A 15892-nucleotide genomic window follows, 5' to 3' on the forward strand; every position below is an offset into this window, starting at 1 on the left:
TGACCGGGCTCACATGCATTGGCCAATATATAAGCTAAATATCTTTTTCTCAAATATTCCTACAGCAGTAATGCAATACCAGAGTTCCCTTATTCAATATTAGCATTTTAGAGTGCAGCTGTATGTATTTTTGTACTTAAATATGTGTCCCTGTTGTGCACTGTGTAATAGATGTGTATGACCATGCAGGAACATGGTCAGCACATACCATATCTCCTAGCCAGGGGAGGATTAATAAGTGACTTTACAGATGACATAGCAGTCGCTTGCAGCTGCTGCTTTCCGTGAGGCAAAACATTTCCCTGCATGTTTTATCATATGAGCAAGTGTTTCTATGGTGTCTCCAGTGCTCTGAGTTCACCATGAATCAAGTCTGTGACTAAGAAGCTCAGCTGCAGTTGAGCTCATATGTCACTGACTTGATGTAGGATGAGCTTTGGGATTGGAGACACAAAAGAAACACTCGCTCCTGTGATAAAACAGGCAGGGAAATGTTTTACCTCACAAAAGCAACAGTTGCAAGCCACAGCTATGTCTTTCTAATCACTCATTTTTCCTCTGGCCAGGCAATGTGTGTGTAAACCATGTTCCTGCTTGGTCAGAAAAAGCCATTACACAATACGGGCACATTTATGACATCTCAGCAAAGGAACATTTTATTCAACACATCCAATTGTGGAAATTATTATTTCAAATTCTGTTGATTTAAAATCTACTTTGTTCATGGGAAAACCCATTTAAGCCCCCCATACACAAACTCACGAATCCCCTCCCCCATACACAGAGCTGCTGGACTTGGCCAAGCCTTCCCATGTTCTCTGAGATAACTGCTGCCAGACCCTTATGGCTTATCTCCCAGAGTAGAAGAGAATCGATGGTCTGAAATCGGATGTGCCAGATTCTTCTATGCCACAAAATAAACTATTGTAGTACTGTGAGGAGACCTATACAGATTAGACTTTAGACGATCCTGGCGTTATCGGAGGGTTTAACTGCCATTAGTCTGTGTAGGGGGACCTTGGGGATTCATTGTGATACTCGTTGGCCAGTGTTTTGTGCTTATCCACAGTGTAATCCCAGGTCGTAGGAAATGTATAGCTAAATACAGCGTCCCCAAGTGAGAACAGCCATCGTCTGGAGTTAGAGAAGACATCTGCAGCAATCAGCTGATCTTTAGTGGTCGTCTTTGAGATGAACGCTTTAAAAAGAATCTGTCACCAGATTTTTGCTCCCCTATCTGAAAGCAGCATAATACAGAGACCCTGATTCCAGCGATGTGTCACTTACTGAGCTATTTGCTGTCATTTTGATACATTCAATGTTCCCTCTGCTGCACATCTACCAGTTATACAGAGCTCATGAATATGCTGCACTACCTGCAGTACACCAAGTAGTCCTCTAATGATAATCTGCTGCTGATTAATCAGTGATTTTATCTGAAGTGCACTAAACAGCTCAGTAACTGACACATCGCTGGAATCAGGGTCTCTGCCCCTACGTTATGCTGCTCTCAGAATAGGTAGCAAAAACCTGGTGACAGATTTCGTTTAATAAAGATGTTTAATTCTATATCAGATTTTATGTCTTTTTATGTCTTTTAACATTTTTTTTTAATGTAGGTCTTTAGATGTTTTGAGTGAAGAAGTGCTGAAGGAACTGGCAACTTCTTATAGAAAAATGGTAAATATTGCTGTATAGGGGAAAATCTACTATATAATGTGCATAAAATGGCAGGCAGAACATCTTGTATGCTTAGAAGCATAGTGTTCATCCAGGTAGTTATTGATATAAATGAACTATGCCAGTTCTGGTGGCCGTAAAAGCCTGTGTGGGCAGGGTCACACTTAAAGGGGTATTTATGGCAAATCTCTGATTGGGGATGCCCAAGTCCTTATGGCAATTCCTATGACATAGCGTAAGGGCTTCAGACAAGAATGCTCCTTTTAACATTAGTACGTACACAAGATGTTACATGAATATAATGCTTTATAATCTAATGACAGATTCCAGCCATGGACAAGAGACTGATCACCCCTTACCTGGATGGACCTGACGTCAGCACTTTAGAGTATGAAGAAGGTGAAGGTTTCATGTCGGCTAAAGATGACAGTTTTTCTGAACAATTAACTCCGTAAGTTTAAGATATAGAAAACTAATTGTTAGGCCTTGTGCACACGCTGCATCTTTTGCCGCATTTTTTGCTGCATATTTTGGGTGCAGTTTTACATGCATTTCCTTCCCCAGCAAAGTCTATCAGATTTTATTTTTTCTGTCCGAACGTTGCAGTTTTTTTTGGCTGAGTCTTTGTGGTGACCACAAAGATGTAGCATTGACAATTCTTTCTGCATTTTTGCCAGTGTTTTTGAGCCCTTCCAGTCAATAGATTTCACTTAAAAAGGCACTGGGCAAAACCACTGTAAAAAGGCGGCAAAAAAAGTGTGCGCATGGCTGTATACAACTGATATGGTGTTGGGGAACCTCACTCTGCACAGTGTTATAATTGTTTTAACTTTGTTTTATAAAAAGAATTACAAGATTTTTCTTTCTTTTTTTTTCTTCTTTCTTTTCCTCTTTTTTTCTTCTTTCTTTCTTTCTTTCTTTCTTTCTTTCTTTCTTTCTTTCTTTCTTCCTTCCTTCCTTTTTCCTTCCTTTTTTCCTTCCTTTTTTCCTTCCTTCCTTCTTTCCTTCCTTCCTTCCTTCCTCCCTCCCTCCCTTCCCCCCTCTTCTTTTTTTCCTCTTTCTCTTTCTTTTTCTCTTTTTTTCTTTCTTTCTCTTTTCTTTCTTTTTCTTTCTCTTTTACTCCTTTTTCTTTTTCTCCTTTTTTTTTTTCCTTTCTCTTTTTCTCTTTCTCTCTCCTCTCCTCCTTCCCTTTTGCACCTTTCATGTAAATGCTGTTTTGTTGGGTGTGATCCTCTTCTCTTTTCTGTGGATGTATTCATGTGGACCTCACTCCCTTGGCCAACAAGACTAGATTTACATATGAGGTGCAAGAGAGGCCATATCTGATGACAGAGCGGAACAGTAAAAACAGACATATTCTTCAAAATGGTGCCAATTAGGCGAGCTAAAAAACTGTGTATTTATGGCAAATGACAGGTTGCCTTTAACACTATGGATTAAACCCTATTGAGTGGTTACGTATAGACCATAATTCTTACATATTTTTTTATCTAGGGAAGCACTTTTCAAGAAAGCCAAAACTAAAGCGAAAAGGAAGCCTAGAAAGCGTTCGGACAGCTCTGGAGGATACATCCTTTCTGATGTCATTCAGAGCCCCCCATCATCAGGTACATGATGTATTTAGCATGTGTATTCTTGTCCCTGCTTGTAAAGTACAGCTTCATATTGAAATGTTACTAATTTAGCACTTACAAGGCAGAATAGAAGCACTTTACCTTCCTGAGTAACGTTCCATGCAGTAATAACCTGAGAATGGGTGGTGGGAGAAATAACTCGATCTTGAGTGTGAGATTAGTCCCCGTTTCTTTGTCGCTCTATTGGGAGACCCAGACAATTGGGTGTATAGGCTATGCCTCCGGAGGCCGCACAAAGTATTACACTCAAAAGTGTTAAGCCCCTCCCCTTCTGCCTATACACCCCCCGTGCTCCCACGGGCTCCTCAGTTTTTATGCTTTGTGCGAAGGAGGCAGACATGCACAGCACAGCTCCACAGATTGGTCAGCAGCAGCTGCTGACTAGGTCGGATGGAAGAAAAGTGGGCCCATATAGGGCCCCCAGCATGCTCCCTTCTCACCCCACTCTTGTCGGCGGTGTTGTTAAGGTTGAGGTATCCATTGCGGGTACGGAGGCTGGGGCCCACATGCTGCTTTCCTTCCCCATCCCCCTCAGGGCTCTGGGTGAAGTGGGATCCTATCGGTCTCCAGGCACTGAGACCGTGCTTCATCCACAACTCCTGTGGAGACTGCTGGATAGGAGCCGGGTTCCGTTCAGGGACATGGCCCTGCATCTTGAAGATACTCTGTATCCCTGTAGGGACCGCGCACGGCAACACCTCAGCTTTGCTGGGTGTGCTAGTGCACCGGGGACCGCGGCGCTGACCGGGTCTATATGTGCCATTACACACTCAGCGTCGCTGAGTGTGTTTATATGTAGGGGCTACCGCGCTAACCGCCGCTGCCATGTGAAACTGCGGCGCGGCTGGGACTTGTAGTTCGCCGGGGACTTCGGCGTCGGCCGCGCTTTTACGGCGGCGACGCTTATACTCGAGTCCCCGGCTTTCTTGCGGCCTAGCTTCCTTTTTCCCGCCCTCAGCCCTGACAGGCAGGGGAAGGGCGGGACGCTGCACGGAAGAGAGGGACAAACGAGCAGCATGAGGGCTGGAGCATGCTTTGCATACTCCACTCCCCTCACTGTGCACTGTGTGAGACGCCCACGGCTCCCTCCTCTCGTCAGAACGCCGCAGCCATTTCCTGTCAGCTCCTCCGACGCTGCAGAGAGGGACAAACCCTGGGAAACCCAGACACGGTCTCTGGTGGCCTCACAACCGCTTTAGGCGGCTGGTAAGCAGCACCTGTGGCATTAGCCCCAAGGTGCTGTAGTGTATTGATACATTCTGTGTTATCACTATATACTTTACACTGTATGAGCACAGTTCATTATGGCTATTTACCCTTTTGTGTTAATCAGGGAAAACAATAGCATGGCGCCCACAAAGACAGGGGTGCCAAAAAACAGAATTATTATGCTGCCTGCGCCGCTTGTACGACCCAGCTGCCGGCAGGTCCCACTGACCCTCATTGTGTGCAATGTGTGGTCCCTGTGACTCTCTTCTTCAGCCAGAGCATCTGCTAAGAGGGGCCCAGGGGGAGACACCTGTTGACACGGTCCTTAGTGACGGGGATGGAGTTTGCAAAACTCTCTGAGACTATGGCTGAGATACTAGAAGCCTTGCAGTCCAGGCCGGTATCTCAGCAAAGGGACTCTGTTGAATCATTGTTCCCTGGCCCCCCTCAATTGGACCAACAATGTCCTCCCGGGATACATTCCAGGCTGAGGGTTCTGACTTAGACCCCAGCCCCAGACCGACTAAGCGGGCTCGCTTAGAATTTCCCTCGACATCATGTTGTTCAGGGTATCAGCGGGGGGAATCTCCGGTTGATGATGCGGAGACAGCTGATCAGGATTCTGATCCTGAGGGCGCTCTCAATCGTAATACTCCAGACGGGGACGCCATAGTGAACGATCTTATTGCGTCCATCAATCAAATGCTGGATATTTCTCCCTCAGCTCCTCCGGCGGAGGAGTCAGTGTCTCAGCAGGAGAAATTCCGCTTCAGGTTCCCCAAGCGTACACCGAGTATGTTTCTAGACCATTCTGATTCCAGAGAGGCAGTCCAGAATCACCATGCTTGTCCAGATAAGCGTTTTTTCTTAGCGCCTTAAGGATACACGTTGTCCTTTTCCACCTGACGTGGTTAAAGGTTGGACTCAGTGTCTCAGAGTGGACCCTCCAATTTCACAGACTGGCGGCTAGATCATTACTTGCAGTGGAAGATGCAGCCTCGCTCAAAGATGCCACTGACGGGCAGATGGAGCTCTGGTTGAAATCCATCTATGAAGCTATCGGAGCTTCTTTTGTCCCAGCATTCGCAGCCGTATGGGCGCTACAAGCTATCTCAGCACGGCCGCGCCACAAGTGGCATCCATTACCTCCCAAACCTCGGCAACGCTATTAGTGCTGTCCTGGACTCTGCGAGCTGTACGGCGGTTGCGGCCGCCAATTCGGTGGTACTCCGCAGGGCCTTATGGCTACGGGAATGGAAGGCAGATTCTGCTTCCAAAAAAGCGCTTAACCAGTTTGCCAATTTGTGGCGACAGGTTGTTTGGCGAGCGTCTGGATGAAGTCATCAAACAATCCAAGGGAAAGGATACATCCTTACCCCAGTCCCAACCAAACATATCCCAACAGAGGAGAGGGCAGTCGAGGTTTCGCTCCTCTCGGGGCGCGGGCAGGTCCCAATTCTCCTCGTCCACAAGGTCTCAGAAAGACAAAGGAGCTCTGATGCATGGCGGTCTAAGTCACGTCCTAAACAGACCACCGGGGGCGCCGCTAACAAAGCGGCTTCCTCATGGCTTTCGGCCTCCGCTAGTAGCATCCTCGGTCGGTGGCAGGCTCTCCCGCTTTTGCGACACCGGGCTGCCACAAATAAAAGACCGCTGGGTGAGAGTTATTCTGTCTCACGGTTACGAGATAGAGTTTACCTCTCGTCCCCCGACTCGATTCTTCAGGTCATCCCCGCCTCCCGAGCGAGCCGAGGCTCCTCTGCAGGCGCGGCGCACTTTGACGGCTGAAGGAGTGGTGATCCCTGTTCCTCTTCAGCAACAGAGCCACGGTTTTTACTCCAACTTGTTGGTGGTCTCAAAGAAGGACGGGTCTTTCCGCCCGGTCCTGGACCTGAAACTGCTCAACAGACGGGTAAAAACCAGGCTGTTCCGGATGGAATCCCTCCGCTCCGTCATCGCCTCAATGTCCCAAGGAGATTTCCTTGCATCAATCGATATCAAAAATGCTTATCCCCATGTACCGATTGCTCCAGAGCACCAGCGCTTCTTGCGCTTCGCCATAGGACACGAATACCTGCAATTCGTGGCACTGCCGTTCGGCCTGGCAACAGCCCCACGGGTTTTTACCAAGGTTATGGCTACTGTAGTAGCGCTCCTACACTCCCTGGGTCACTCGGTGATCCAGTATTTGGACGATCTGCTGATCAAGGCACCCTCTCTAGAGGCATGCCAACGCAGCCTTGACGCTACCCTGGAGACTCTCCAGGGTTTCGGGTGGATCATCAATTTTCCAAAGTCAAATCTGACACCGGCCCAATCGCTGACATATCTTGACACGAAGTTTCATACTCTCAGCGATAGTGAAGCTTCCGCTGATCAAACAGCAGTCACTACGGAAAGGGGTACAATCTCTCCTTCAAGGCCAGTCACACCCCGTGAGGCGCCTCACGCACTTCCTGGGGAAGATGGTGACAGCAATGGAGGCAGTCCCTTTCGCGCAATTTCACCTGCGTCCCCTTCAATGGGACATCCTATGCAAATGGGACAGGAAGCCGACGTCCCTAGTCAGGACCGTCTCCCTCTCTCAGACGACCAAAGCTTCCCTTCGGTGGTGGCTTATTCCCACTTCATTAGCGAAGGGGAAATCTTTCCTACCCCCATCCTGGGAAGTAGTCACGACGGACGCGAGTCTGTCAGGGTGGGGAGCGGTTTTTCTCCACCACAGGGCTTAGGGTACGTGGACCCAGCAAGAGTCCTCGCTTCAGATCAATGTTCTGGAAATACGGGCAGTGTATCTTGCCCTGAAAGCGTTCCAGCAGTGGCTGGAAGGCAAGCAGATCAGAATTCAGTCGGACAATTCCACAGTGGTGGCATACCACCAAGGCGGCACACGCAGTCGGCAAGCCTCCCAGGAAGTCCGGCGGATTTTGATGTGGGTGGAAGCCACGGCCTCCACCATCTCTGCAGTTCACATTCCAGGCGTGGAAAACTGGGAAGCGGATTATCTCAGTCGCCAGGGCATGGACACAGGGGAATGGTCCCTTCACCCGGGTGTGTTTCAGGAGATCTGTTGCCACTGGGGGGTGCCGGAAGTCATCTTCATGGCGTCCCGGCACAATAACAGGGTACCGACGTTCATGGCACGGTCTCAAGATCCCAGAGCTCTGGCGGCAGACGCCTTAGTTCAGGATTGGTCGCAGTTTCAGCTCCCTTATGTGTTCCTCCGCTGGCACTGTTGCCCAGAGTGTTACGCAAGATCAGGGCCGACTGCCGCCGCGTCATCCTCGTCGCTCCAGACTGGCCGAGGAGGTCGTGGTACCCGGATCTGTGGCATCTCACGGTCGGCCAACCGTGGGCACTACCAGACCGACCAGACTTGCTATCTCAAGGGCCGTTTTTTCCATCTGAATTCTGCGGCCCTCAACCTGACTGTGTGGCCATTGAGTCCTGGATCCTAGCGTCTTCAGGATTATCTCAAGACGTCATTGCCACTATGAGACAGGCTAGGAAACCAACGTCCGCCAAGATCTACCACAGGACGTGGAAAATTTTCCTGTCGTGGTGCTCTGCTCAGGGTTCTTCTCCCTGGCACTTTGCCTTGCCCATTTTTTCTGTCCTTCCTTCAGTCTGGACTGGAAAAGGGTTTGTCGCTCAACTCCCTTAAGGGACAAGTCTCAGCGCTCTGTGTTTTTTCCATAAGCGCCTAGCCAGACTTCCACAGGTACGCACGTTCCTGCAGGGGGTTTGTCACACTTTCCTCCTTACAAGCTGACGTTAGAACCCTGGATTCTGAACAGGGTGCTGCTGGTTCTTTAGAAATCACCATTCGAGACAATGAGAGATATTTCTCTCTCTCACGCCTTTCGCAGAAAGTGGTTTTTCTTGTAGCAGTCACTTCTCTTCGGAGAGTGTCTGAGCTAGCAGCGCTGTCATGCAAAGCCCCTTTCCTGGTTTTTCACCAGGACAAGGTGGTTCTGCGTCCGGTTCCGGAATTTCTCCCTAAGGTGGTATCCCCCTTTCATCTCAATCAGGATATCTCCTTACCTTCTTTTTGTCCTCATCCAGTTCACCAATGTGAAAAGGATTTGCACTTGTTAGATCTGGTGAGAGCACTCAGACTCTACATTTCTCGTACGGCGCCCCTGCGCCGCTCGGATGCACTCTTTGTCCTTGTCGCTGGCAAGCGTAAAGGGTCACAGGCTTCCAAATCAACCTTGGCTCGGTGGATCAAGGAGCCAATTCTCGAAGTCCACCGTTCGGCTGGGCTTCCGGTTCCCTCAGGGCTGAAGGCCCATTCTACCAGAGCCGTGGGTGCGTCCTGGGCTTTGAGACACCAGGATACGGCTCAGCAGGTGTGTCAGGCGGCTACCTGGTCGAGCCTGCACACTTTCAAGAAACATTATCAGTTGCATACCTATGCTTCGGCGGATGCCAGCCTAGGTAGACGAGTCCTTCAGGCGGCGATTGCGCACCTGTAGGAAGAGGCCATTTTACGGCTCTCTTACGAGGTATTATTTTACCCACCTAGGGATTGCTTTTGGACATCCCAATTGTCTGGGTCTCCCAATAGAGCGACAAAGAAGAAGGGAATTTTGTTTACTTACCGTAAATTCCTTTTCTTCTAGCTCTAATTGGGAGACCCAGCACCCGCCCTGTTTTTTTGTGTACACATGTTGTTCATGTTGAATGGTTTCAGTTCTCCGATATTCCTTCGGATTGAAGTTACTTTAAACCAGTTTATAATTCTTTTCCTCCTTCTTGCTTTTGCACCAAAACTGAGGAGCCCGTGGGAGCATGGGGGGTGTATAGGCAGAAGGGGAGGGGCTTAACACTTTTGAGTGTAATACTTTGTGCGGCCTCCGGAGGCATAGCCTATACACCCAATTGTCTGGGTCTCCCAATTAGAGCTAGAAGAAAAGGAATTTACGGTAAGTAAACAAAATTCCCTTCTTTTCCTCTTATTTCATTGTACATTTGTCTGCACTCAGAGATCCACTTATTGCACAATTATTTTTTTTTCAGGATTTTTTAAATCTGAGAAAACCAATTCTGTGGAGTCCCTCCAGGACTTGCTAACCTCGGATTCAGAAGGAAGCTTCGCAGGGGCAAGTAGCCCAAGAGACTTACAGTCACCGGACTTCACTGCCACCTTCAGGGTCCAAAAACATGAGGTTTGTTAGAATTCCTGATTCCAAGCTACGTCCTCCCCTTCCTTGTTTTTCCTTTATGCGTTTGCCACATATATTCTCTGCTCTAATCTGGATGAAGAGATACTCTCTCGAGTTTATGCCCATTAGTCCATTATGGCTCTGAGCAGAACATTCATTTGTGGAGCTTTCATTGAATCATCGATTCCTCCTTACTGCTTTGTGTAGGTTGTCTTCTGCTGACGCAGGACACTGCTAAATATTGCCCGGTCATCAGAAGTTATTACTTTTATATGCACAAATTACTTATACAAGTATAGATTATTGCTCAGTTGAATAGCACTTTGGTTCAGAAATCCCAATTCTTCATCTTACAACAGAATTGGCCCCATACCATAGTATATTTATTACATACAGTCTGCTTTAGCAGGTTCATTTAAAGGGAAGGGTTAGGTAATGGAAGGTAACAGCTGGTAGAAAGGAGTGAACACTTTTTATTGCTCAGTGTCCACCTCCTAGTTGAAGCAGTTATATTTGGGGTCATTTTATGCATCCCCCAATGAACATTGCTTTAATGGCGCACCAGCAGATTGTCATCCGAGTTCCTATTCTCTCTCTACAGTTCACCATCGATCAGCGCACTCATTCCCACTCAGTCTTCTGGATTGTAAGACAGTGATCATCATTATGGACTACTTGTATATAAACCTAGGGTTGTTCGCAATTCTTACAACATCAGATAAACCAATAGTCTACTCTGCACTGGTCCTTCTGCAGATCATTGCATGTGCTGTACAGACTTGGTCATTTATTTCTTTGTTGAGCTGTCCGTTTGTGCTAGAATTATAAAATCTGTTCTCTTATTCCATAGGAAAGTAGTAAAGTTTACAGTGCAAGCTCCATCACTTCTTCACCACCAGTGACTGGATCTACAGGTACAAAGATGCCACCGCACTTGGCTTCTTCTCCAAAAGCTATTCCAACCTCAAGGGCTTCTGCTTCATCTCCAAACTGGGTTGCTGTGGCATTCAGGTCAGTATGTAGATCTATATAGTGAATGTGTTGGCTTTGGCAAAATGTATAATGATTTTTTTTTTTACTTTGTCAATCTAAAATAATTTTAACAGTCACCTAAGTGTAGAGGAAACACTGAGCAGGTCAGGCATGTACCCATAATCTGTGTAAGGCAATTTATTTTTCTCTTCTTATACAGTCCGGTTAGTCCTCCGGCTATGGACCTAAGAACAATCATGGAAATAGAGGAAAATATACAAAAATGTGGAGCTACACCAAAACTTGTGACTGGGTTAGTACCATTATTGTTAGAAATAAGCAGGGTTGTAATGCGACATAGGCATGATACACAAGGGTGCGTATTGAGCCTCCTGGTTGATGGCTGAAACAATTTTGGGCCCCTTCATTGATGGTGGAAGCGAAGGATAAGAGAAAGGCTTGGCTGAGGCTTTCTACTCAGGCTGCAGACTGATTCGTAAAGATATTATTGAGCTTGTCTTCAAGCATTTGACTTATCTGTTTTTCCTCTGTCATTTTACCAATTGTGGGGCTACACCTGGACACCCCACTGATCACAAATTCTGATAAGTCCTTATGGCATATCAAAAGTTTTATGAGCACAGTTAAGCTGCTTCAACCCTTTTATACACATCCTTATGGTTTCATGTAGTAAAGGGACTCTTTCAGCACAAAATAACTGTTCAAAACTAAGTACAGGCGGTCGAGCATCATGGCGGGGCTATTTGTTTATGTGCACCTTCCCACCAGCTTGTTTTCCCTCTGTCTCCACCTCCTCTTCTTCTTTGTTGACATCTCTGGCTTCATAGCGTCAGAGAAGGGTGGTGATGGATGAAAACCATGCAAGTGGGAAGGTGGACTTAAAGGGGTTGTCCACTACTGACAGCCCCTTCTGATACCCATTTTGCCCCCATTAAAATAACAAAGCATATACTCTTCCCCTGTGCTGGCAGGGTTTCAGCCATATTTGTACTGTCATTCCAGGGGCTCACGTGAGGCTGTTACGTCACATGAGCCCCGTGCCCAATGACCGCCGGCTTCTCTCTCCCCGCCTTCGGGCGTATGAGTAATCAACAGGCAGTAAACACTGCGGCTGCCACTCACTTTCTGTTAACTGCTTATACATCCAAAGCCGTAAAGAGAGAAGCCGGCGGTGATTGGGCTCCGGTGACGTCACAACCTCACGTGAGCCCCAGGGACATGAATGCTGACGCCGCTGGAACCCCCTTGATATGAAAATGTGAATATAAGGTTTCTTATTTTAATGGGGACAAACATGAGGAAGGTGAAGGGGTTGTCCTAGTAGTGGACAAGCCCTTTAAATGTTTAGTCATGCCATGATGCATTGAGCACGTATACTTGGTTTTAAAAAGTTTTATTTATATTGTGACTTAAAACATTTACTTTGGGTTTTAAAAAAAGTGAAAAATGTATTTCTCGATCGCTTTCATTGGGGGACACAGGACCATGGGTGTATGCTGCTGTGACTAGGAGGCTGACACTAAGTAGACATAAAAAAGTTAGCTCCTCCCTAGCAGTGTACACCCTGAGCCGGAGGCGGATCCCTGCCAGTTTTTTGCTTAGTGTCGTAGGAGGCTGATGTGGGCCCATTTCTCTGTGGGCCAACCTCAGCCTAGGCTATTGCTTTTTTTTCCGTTTATTCGTGCTATACGGCGCCGCTCAGCCTTCTCATCTCTTCTAGGTTTTTTGTCTCTTCTGCAGGGTTAAAGTCCCTGCATCAGAGAGAACCCTCGCCTTCTCTTCCCCCACGGGGTACCGGCCCCAGGGTTGTCTGAGGGCTCGAGACACCATGCCCTATCCCCCTCCTGCCCCATGGTACCACCCCAGGGGCTGCTTGGGGACCGACATTGTTTAAGGGCACACACTCCCCGTCGACCCCTATGGTACCATCCCAAGGGGTGCTTCTGGTGGAGGCGACGAGAGATCTCTGGACCCGATGTCAATCGCAGGCTGCAGCGCAGGAGCGCTCACAACACCAGGCCTCCCCCAGCGTTCTTCCTCCTACCCTGGGCCCAGGCAGTGGATTTTCTTCAGACAGCGCAGGAGCGCTCTGCAGTATTTCCCTAGCTCCCCAGCGCTTCCCCCTGGTGGCTTCCAGGGGCAGACTGGACTCACCGGCAGCCGCAGCATCAGAGGATGAGGCCGTGGAAGAGCGACGCCGCCAGGACGCAGGTAGGATCTTCTCCAGCAGCGCTGCGCTCCCGGCGGCCGTTCACTAATTTAGCTCCCGGCTTCGCGCCTATCTCGGGCCGGTGCGCTTCGCCCCCCTGTTTGCGCGCGCGTTTTTTCCGGCCACGCCCCCCTCGGCTTCTGCCCGGAGACAGCCAGCCCAGTGCGGCAGCACGCCCCCATTCCTCCCAGCATCCCCTACGATGCAGGATCCAGGAAGAGGATCACAGCTGCAGCGCAGGAGCGCTCATCAGCACCAGGCCTCCCCAGCGTTCACAGGGGTTCGTGGCTACACAGTGCAGGAGCGCTCAGCAGGTCGGCAACTCTCCAGCAGGCAGGATGGGACCGAGGACCACAGCCTCGCCGGCAGAACGCAGGTAAGACTTCGCTGCGCACCCGGCGGGCCGTCCTCTAACCTAGTCCCCTGCTTCGGCCTACCTCAAACCATCAGGCCTCTGCCTCCCAGTGTTGCGCGCCCGCGCGCGTGTTTTCTTCCCAGGCATAACCCCTGCAGGTCCTGCCCGGTCCCAAGCCAGCCAGCCCCCCTACTGTAAAGGAAAAAAAAAAGGGAAGGGCTGCCTTTTTCCTCTTCAGCAATGCGCCCCCCGCGTTTTCTGAGACCTCTGCGGACCTGGGTGGGACACAGGACCCGGGTGAGTGCTGCTCCTGCTTAGGAACAGACGATATCTCTTTAATTTGTTCCCCTTTTTCTCCTGTCTCCCCCCTAGCGTCACTAGTGGTTTTTTTCTAAGCACCTCATAGCTTTGCATGCATGCACAGCCTGCTAGGTAAAATTCTCCCATCCAGGCTACGCCCCCCGCTCGGCTTGCGCCCCATGTCACCGCCAGCACCCGAGCTCCGCTGCACGCCCTGATCCGGAGGGGTAGATCCTCTATCCCAGTCTGTGGACTCTCTCTCAAGGGCGTCTAGGACCATCGCGCAGGCGTTGCAGTCGCTTCCTGCGCCCGGCCATGCTCCCCCGGTCCAGCTGGCTCTGGACAACAGTCGGTCTGATCCAGACCCGGTCACTGGAGCGCAGAAGGGGACCTGCTAGGCCTCCTTTCAAAGCCTCCCGGAGATCTCATCACCTCCAGGCCCCGAGTGTTCCTCGTTCCCGAGGTCGGCCGACCCTTTATTCAGGAGAAGAGTCGGATGCAGCCTCACTACTGATTCCAGATCAGAGGACTGAGGTCAGAGGTAAAGTGGATAGTCCGGCAAAAGCGGTAAGTCATACGCTAGAGCTCCAGACGGACTCTGTGGATACCCAGTGCTTGCTTGTCTCCTTAAAACAGGTTAAGCGGGCACACAGGCAATTCGGTGACCATCCAATCGTTGCTGAAAGTCTGTACAAGCACTGACGACAACCGGTCAAGATATTCAACAAGGGTAAGTCGCTTGTTTTTCTTGTTCCCTCTTCCCGAGGCTCTCAAGAAGGAATGGGCAGGCTCGCCTATGGTCGCCCCGCTGTTTGTTTTTTTTTTCCGGCGGTCACCTTCAAGCACTATTTCTCCCGCACGGGGCATCGCTCTGAGACGCCACAGGTCAAAACACCTAGAGAGTTGCCCGTTCAGTTTTTCTTCAGACGGCAGGCACGGTACCCCTACTGCCCTCGCCGCCATCTAGCTGGCAGCATCCAGGATGGCCGGGTCCGATAACCTCCACAACGTTTTTTTTTCGCGCGGGATCGAGCAATCCGGAGTTCACAACCTGGCACACGGTTTGCTCTAGCGGGTGAGTACATACTCATCACATCTCTGTCAGCAGCTTACTGCCCAGTGAAAGCGGCTAGCAGCACGGGGACCATCTGTCGGGCGATCTGGCTCAGAGCCTAGTATGCGGACGCGCCTTCTAGGATATCACTTACAGCCCTCCCCTTTACAAGAGGTCGTTTGTTTGGGGACTGGCTGGATCAGGTTATAGACGAGATCACGGGAGCTTCGGTTCCACACGCACGAGAAAACCAGGTCCTTGCAGAGGAACAGGAAGATTCTGTACCTCAACGCACGCCCTTTCTGGCTTTTCTCAGCCACGCCAGCCATCGACGACGACGTCCGGATCACAGTGCTACCCCGCAAGATAACTCTCGGTTGTTGCGCGCGGGGCGCAGACCAGGTGGAGGGGGGGGCGCCTGTCTCATCCCAATCACGTCTGGCGGACTTGGATCACAGACGCCTGGGTCGGAGAGATGCTGGACTCAGGGTACATAATAGAGTTTTTCAGCAGGTCTATCGTCGGACACATAGGTCGCACCTAATTTTGCCAACAGCACATATGTTCCTGCGTCTCGCAATAGCAGACGATCATTTTTGGTGATTCCGTACCTGGTCGTCTTGTTGATCAGGGGTTCTTCTTCTTTTGACGACTGTCGCCTAAGTGCTCATGTCACCATCGATATCCTGTCCCGACTCGGCTAGCTCATCAATCAGAAGAAGCCCTCTCTGACCCCGGCCAGCATGATTACCTGTCTAGGCATGGAGTTCGATACCATCCAAGGACGTGTGTCCCTCCAAAGGGACCTCCAGATCCTCTGTCACTCCAAGCCGAAGAGTCATCAGTCGGATGGTGGCGGCAATAGAAGCGGTTCCGTTTGCCGCTTCCACCTTCGTCTCCTTCACCTGACTTGGCCGAACAGATGGGCAATTCTTTGTTCACCTTAACTCGCAGGATCCAATTGACTCCGAGAACCCACCGTTCGTTTTTATGGTGAACCAGCGGCTCTCATCGGTCCAGTGGAATGTTTTTTCATACCAATACACTGGCAGGCAGTCAACACCGATACCAGTCTTCTGACTGGAGAGCGGTGTTCCGAAATACACGGCTCACGGTCGTCGTTTTTATCCCAGGAGAGCAGTCTGCCTATCAATTTTTTTTTTAGGGATCAGAGTTTTTTCTCCGAGCCCTACAGAATTTTTCTTTTCAGCCTTTCATACAAGAATCGCCACCCAATATTCAGTCGGACATCACCTGGGCGGAACAAGGAGCGTCATGGCGATGGCATAG

At 49.6% G+C, this 15892-nt stretch overlaps 1 protein-coding gene across 1 annotated transcript in view; it reads left to right on the plus strand.

The window, feature by feature from the left end:
• IBTK (inhibitor of Bruton tyrosine kinase) overlaps positions 1-15892 on the plus strand; it is a 67293-nt gene that overhangs the window by 17709 nt on the left and 33692 nt on the right. The window contains exons 4-9 of the mRNA XM_075338427.1: positions 1620-1680; positions 2004-2131; positions 3175-3287; positions 9546-9694; positions 10542-10702; positions 10884-10976. Coding sequence (XP_075194542.1) covers positions 1620-1680; positions 2004-2131; positions 3175-3287; positions 9546-9694; positions 10542-10702; positions 10884-10976 — 705 coding nt within the window. The remainder of the gene's footprint in view (positions 1-1619; positions 1681-2003; positions 2132-3174; positions 3288-9545; positions 9695-10541; positions 10703-10883; positions 10977-15892) is intronic.

Source organism: Anomaloglossus baeobatrachus, chromosome 3 (assembly GCF_048569485.1).
Source record: "Anomaloglossus baeobatrachus isolate aAnoBae1 chromosome 3, aAnoBae1.hap1, whole genome shotgun sequence".
Lineage (NCBI taxonomy): Eukaryota > Metazoa > Chordata > Amphibia > Anura > Aromobatidae > Anomaloglossus > Anomaloglossus baeobatrachus.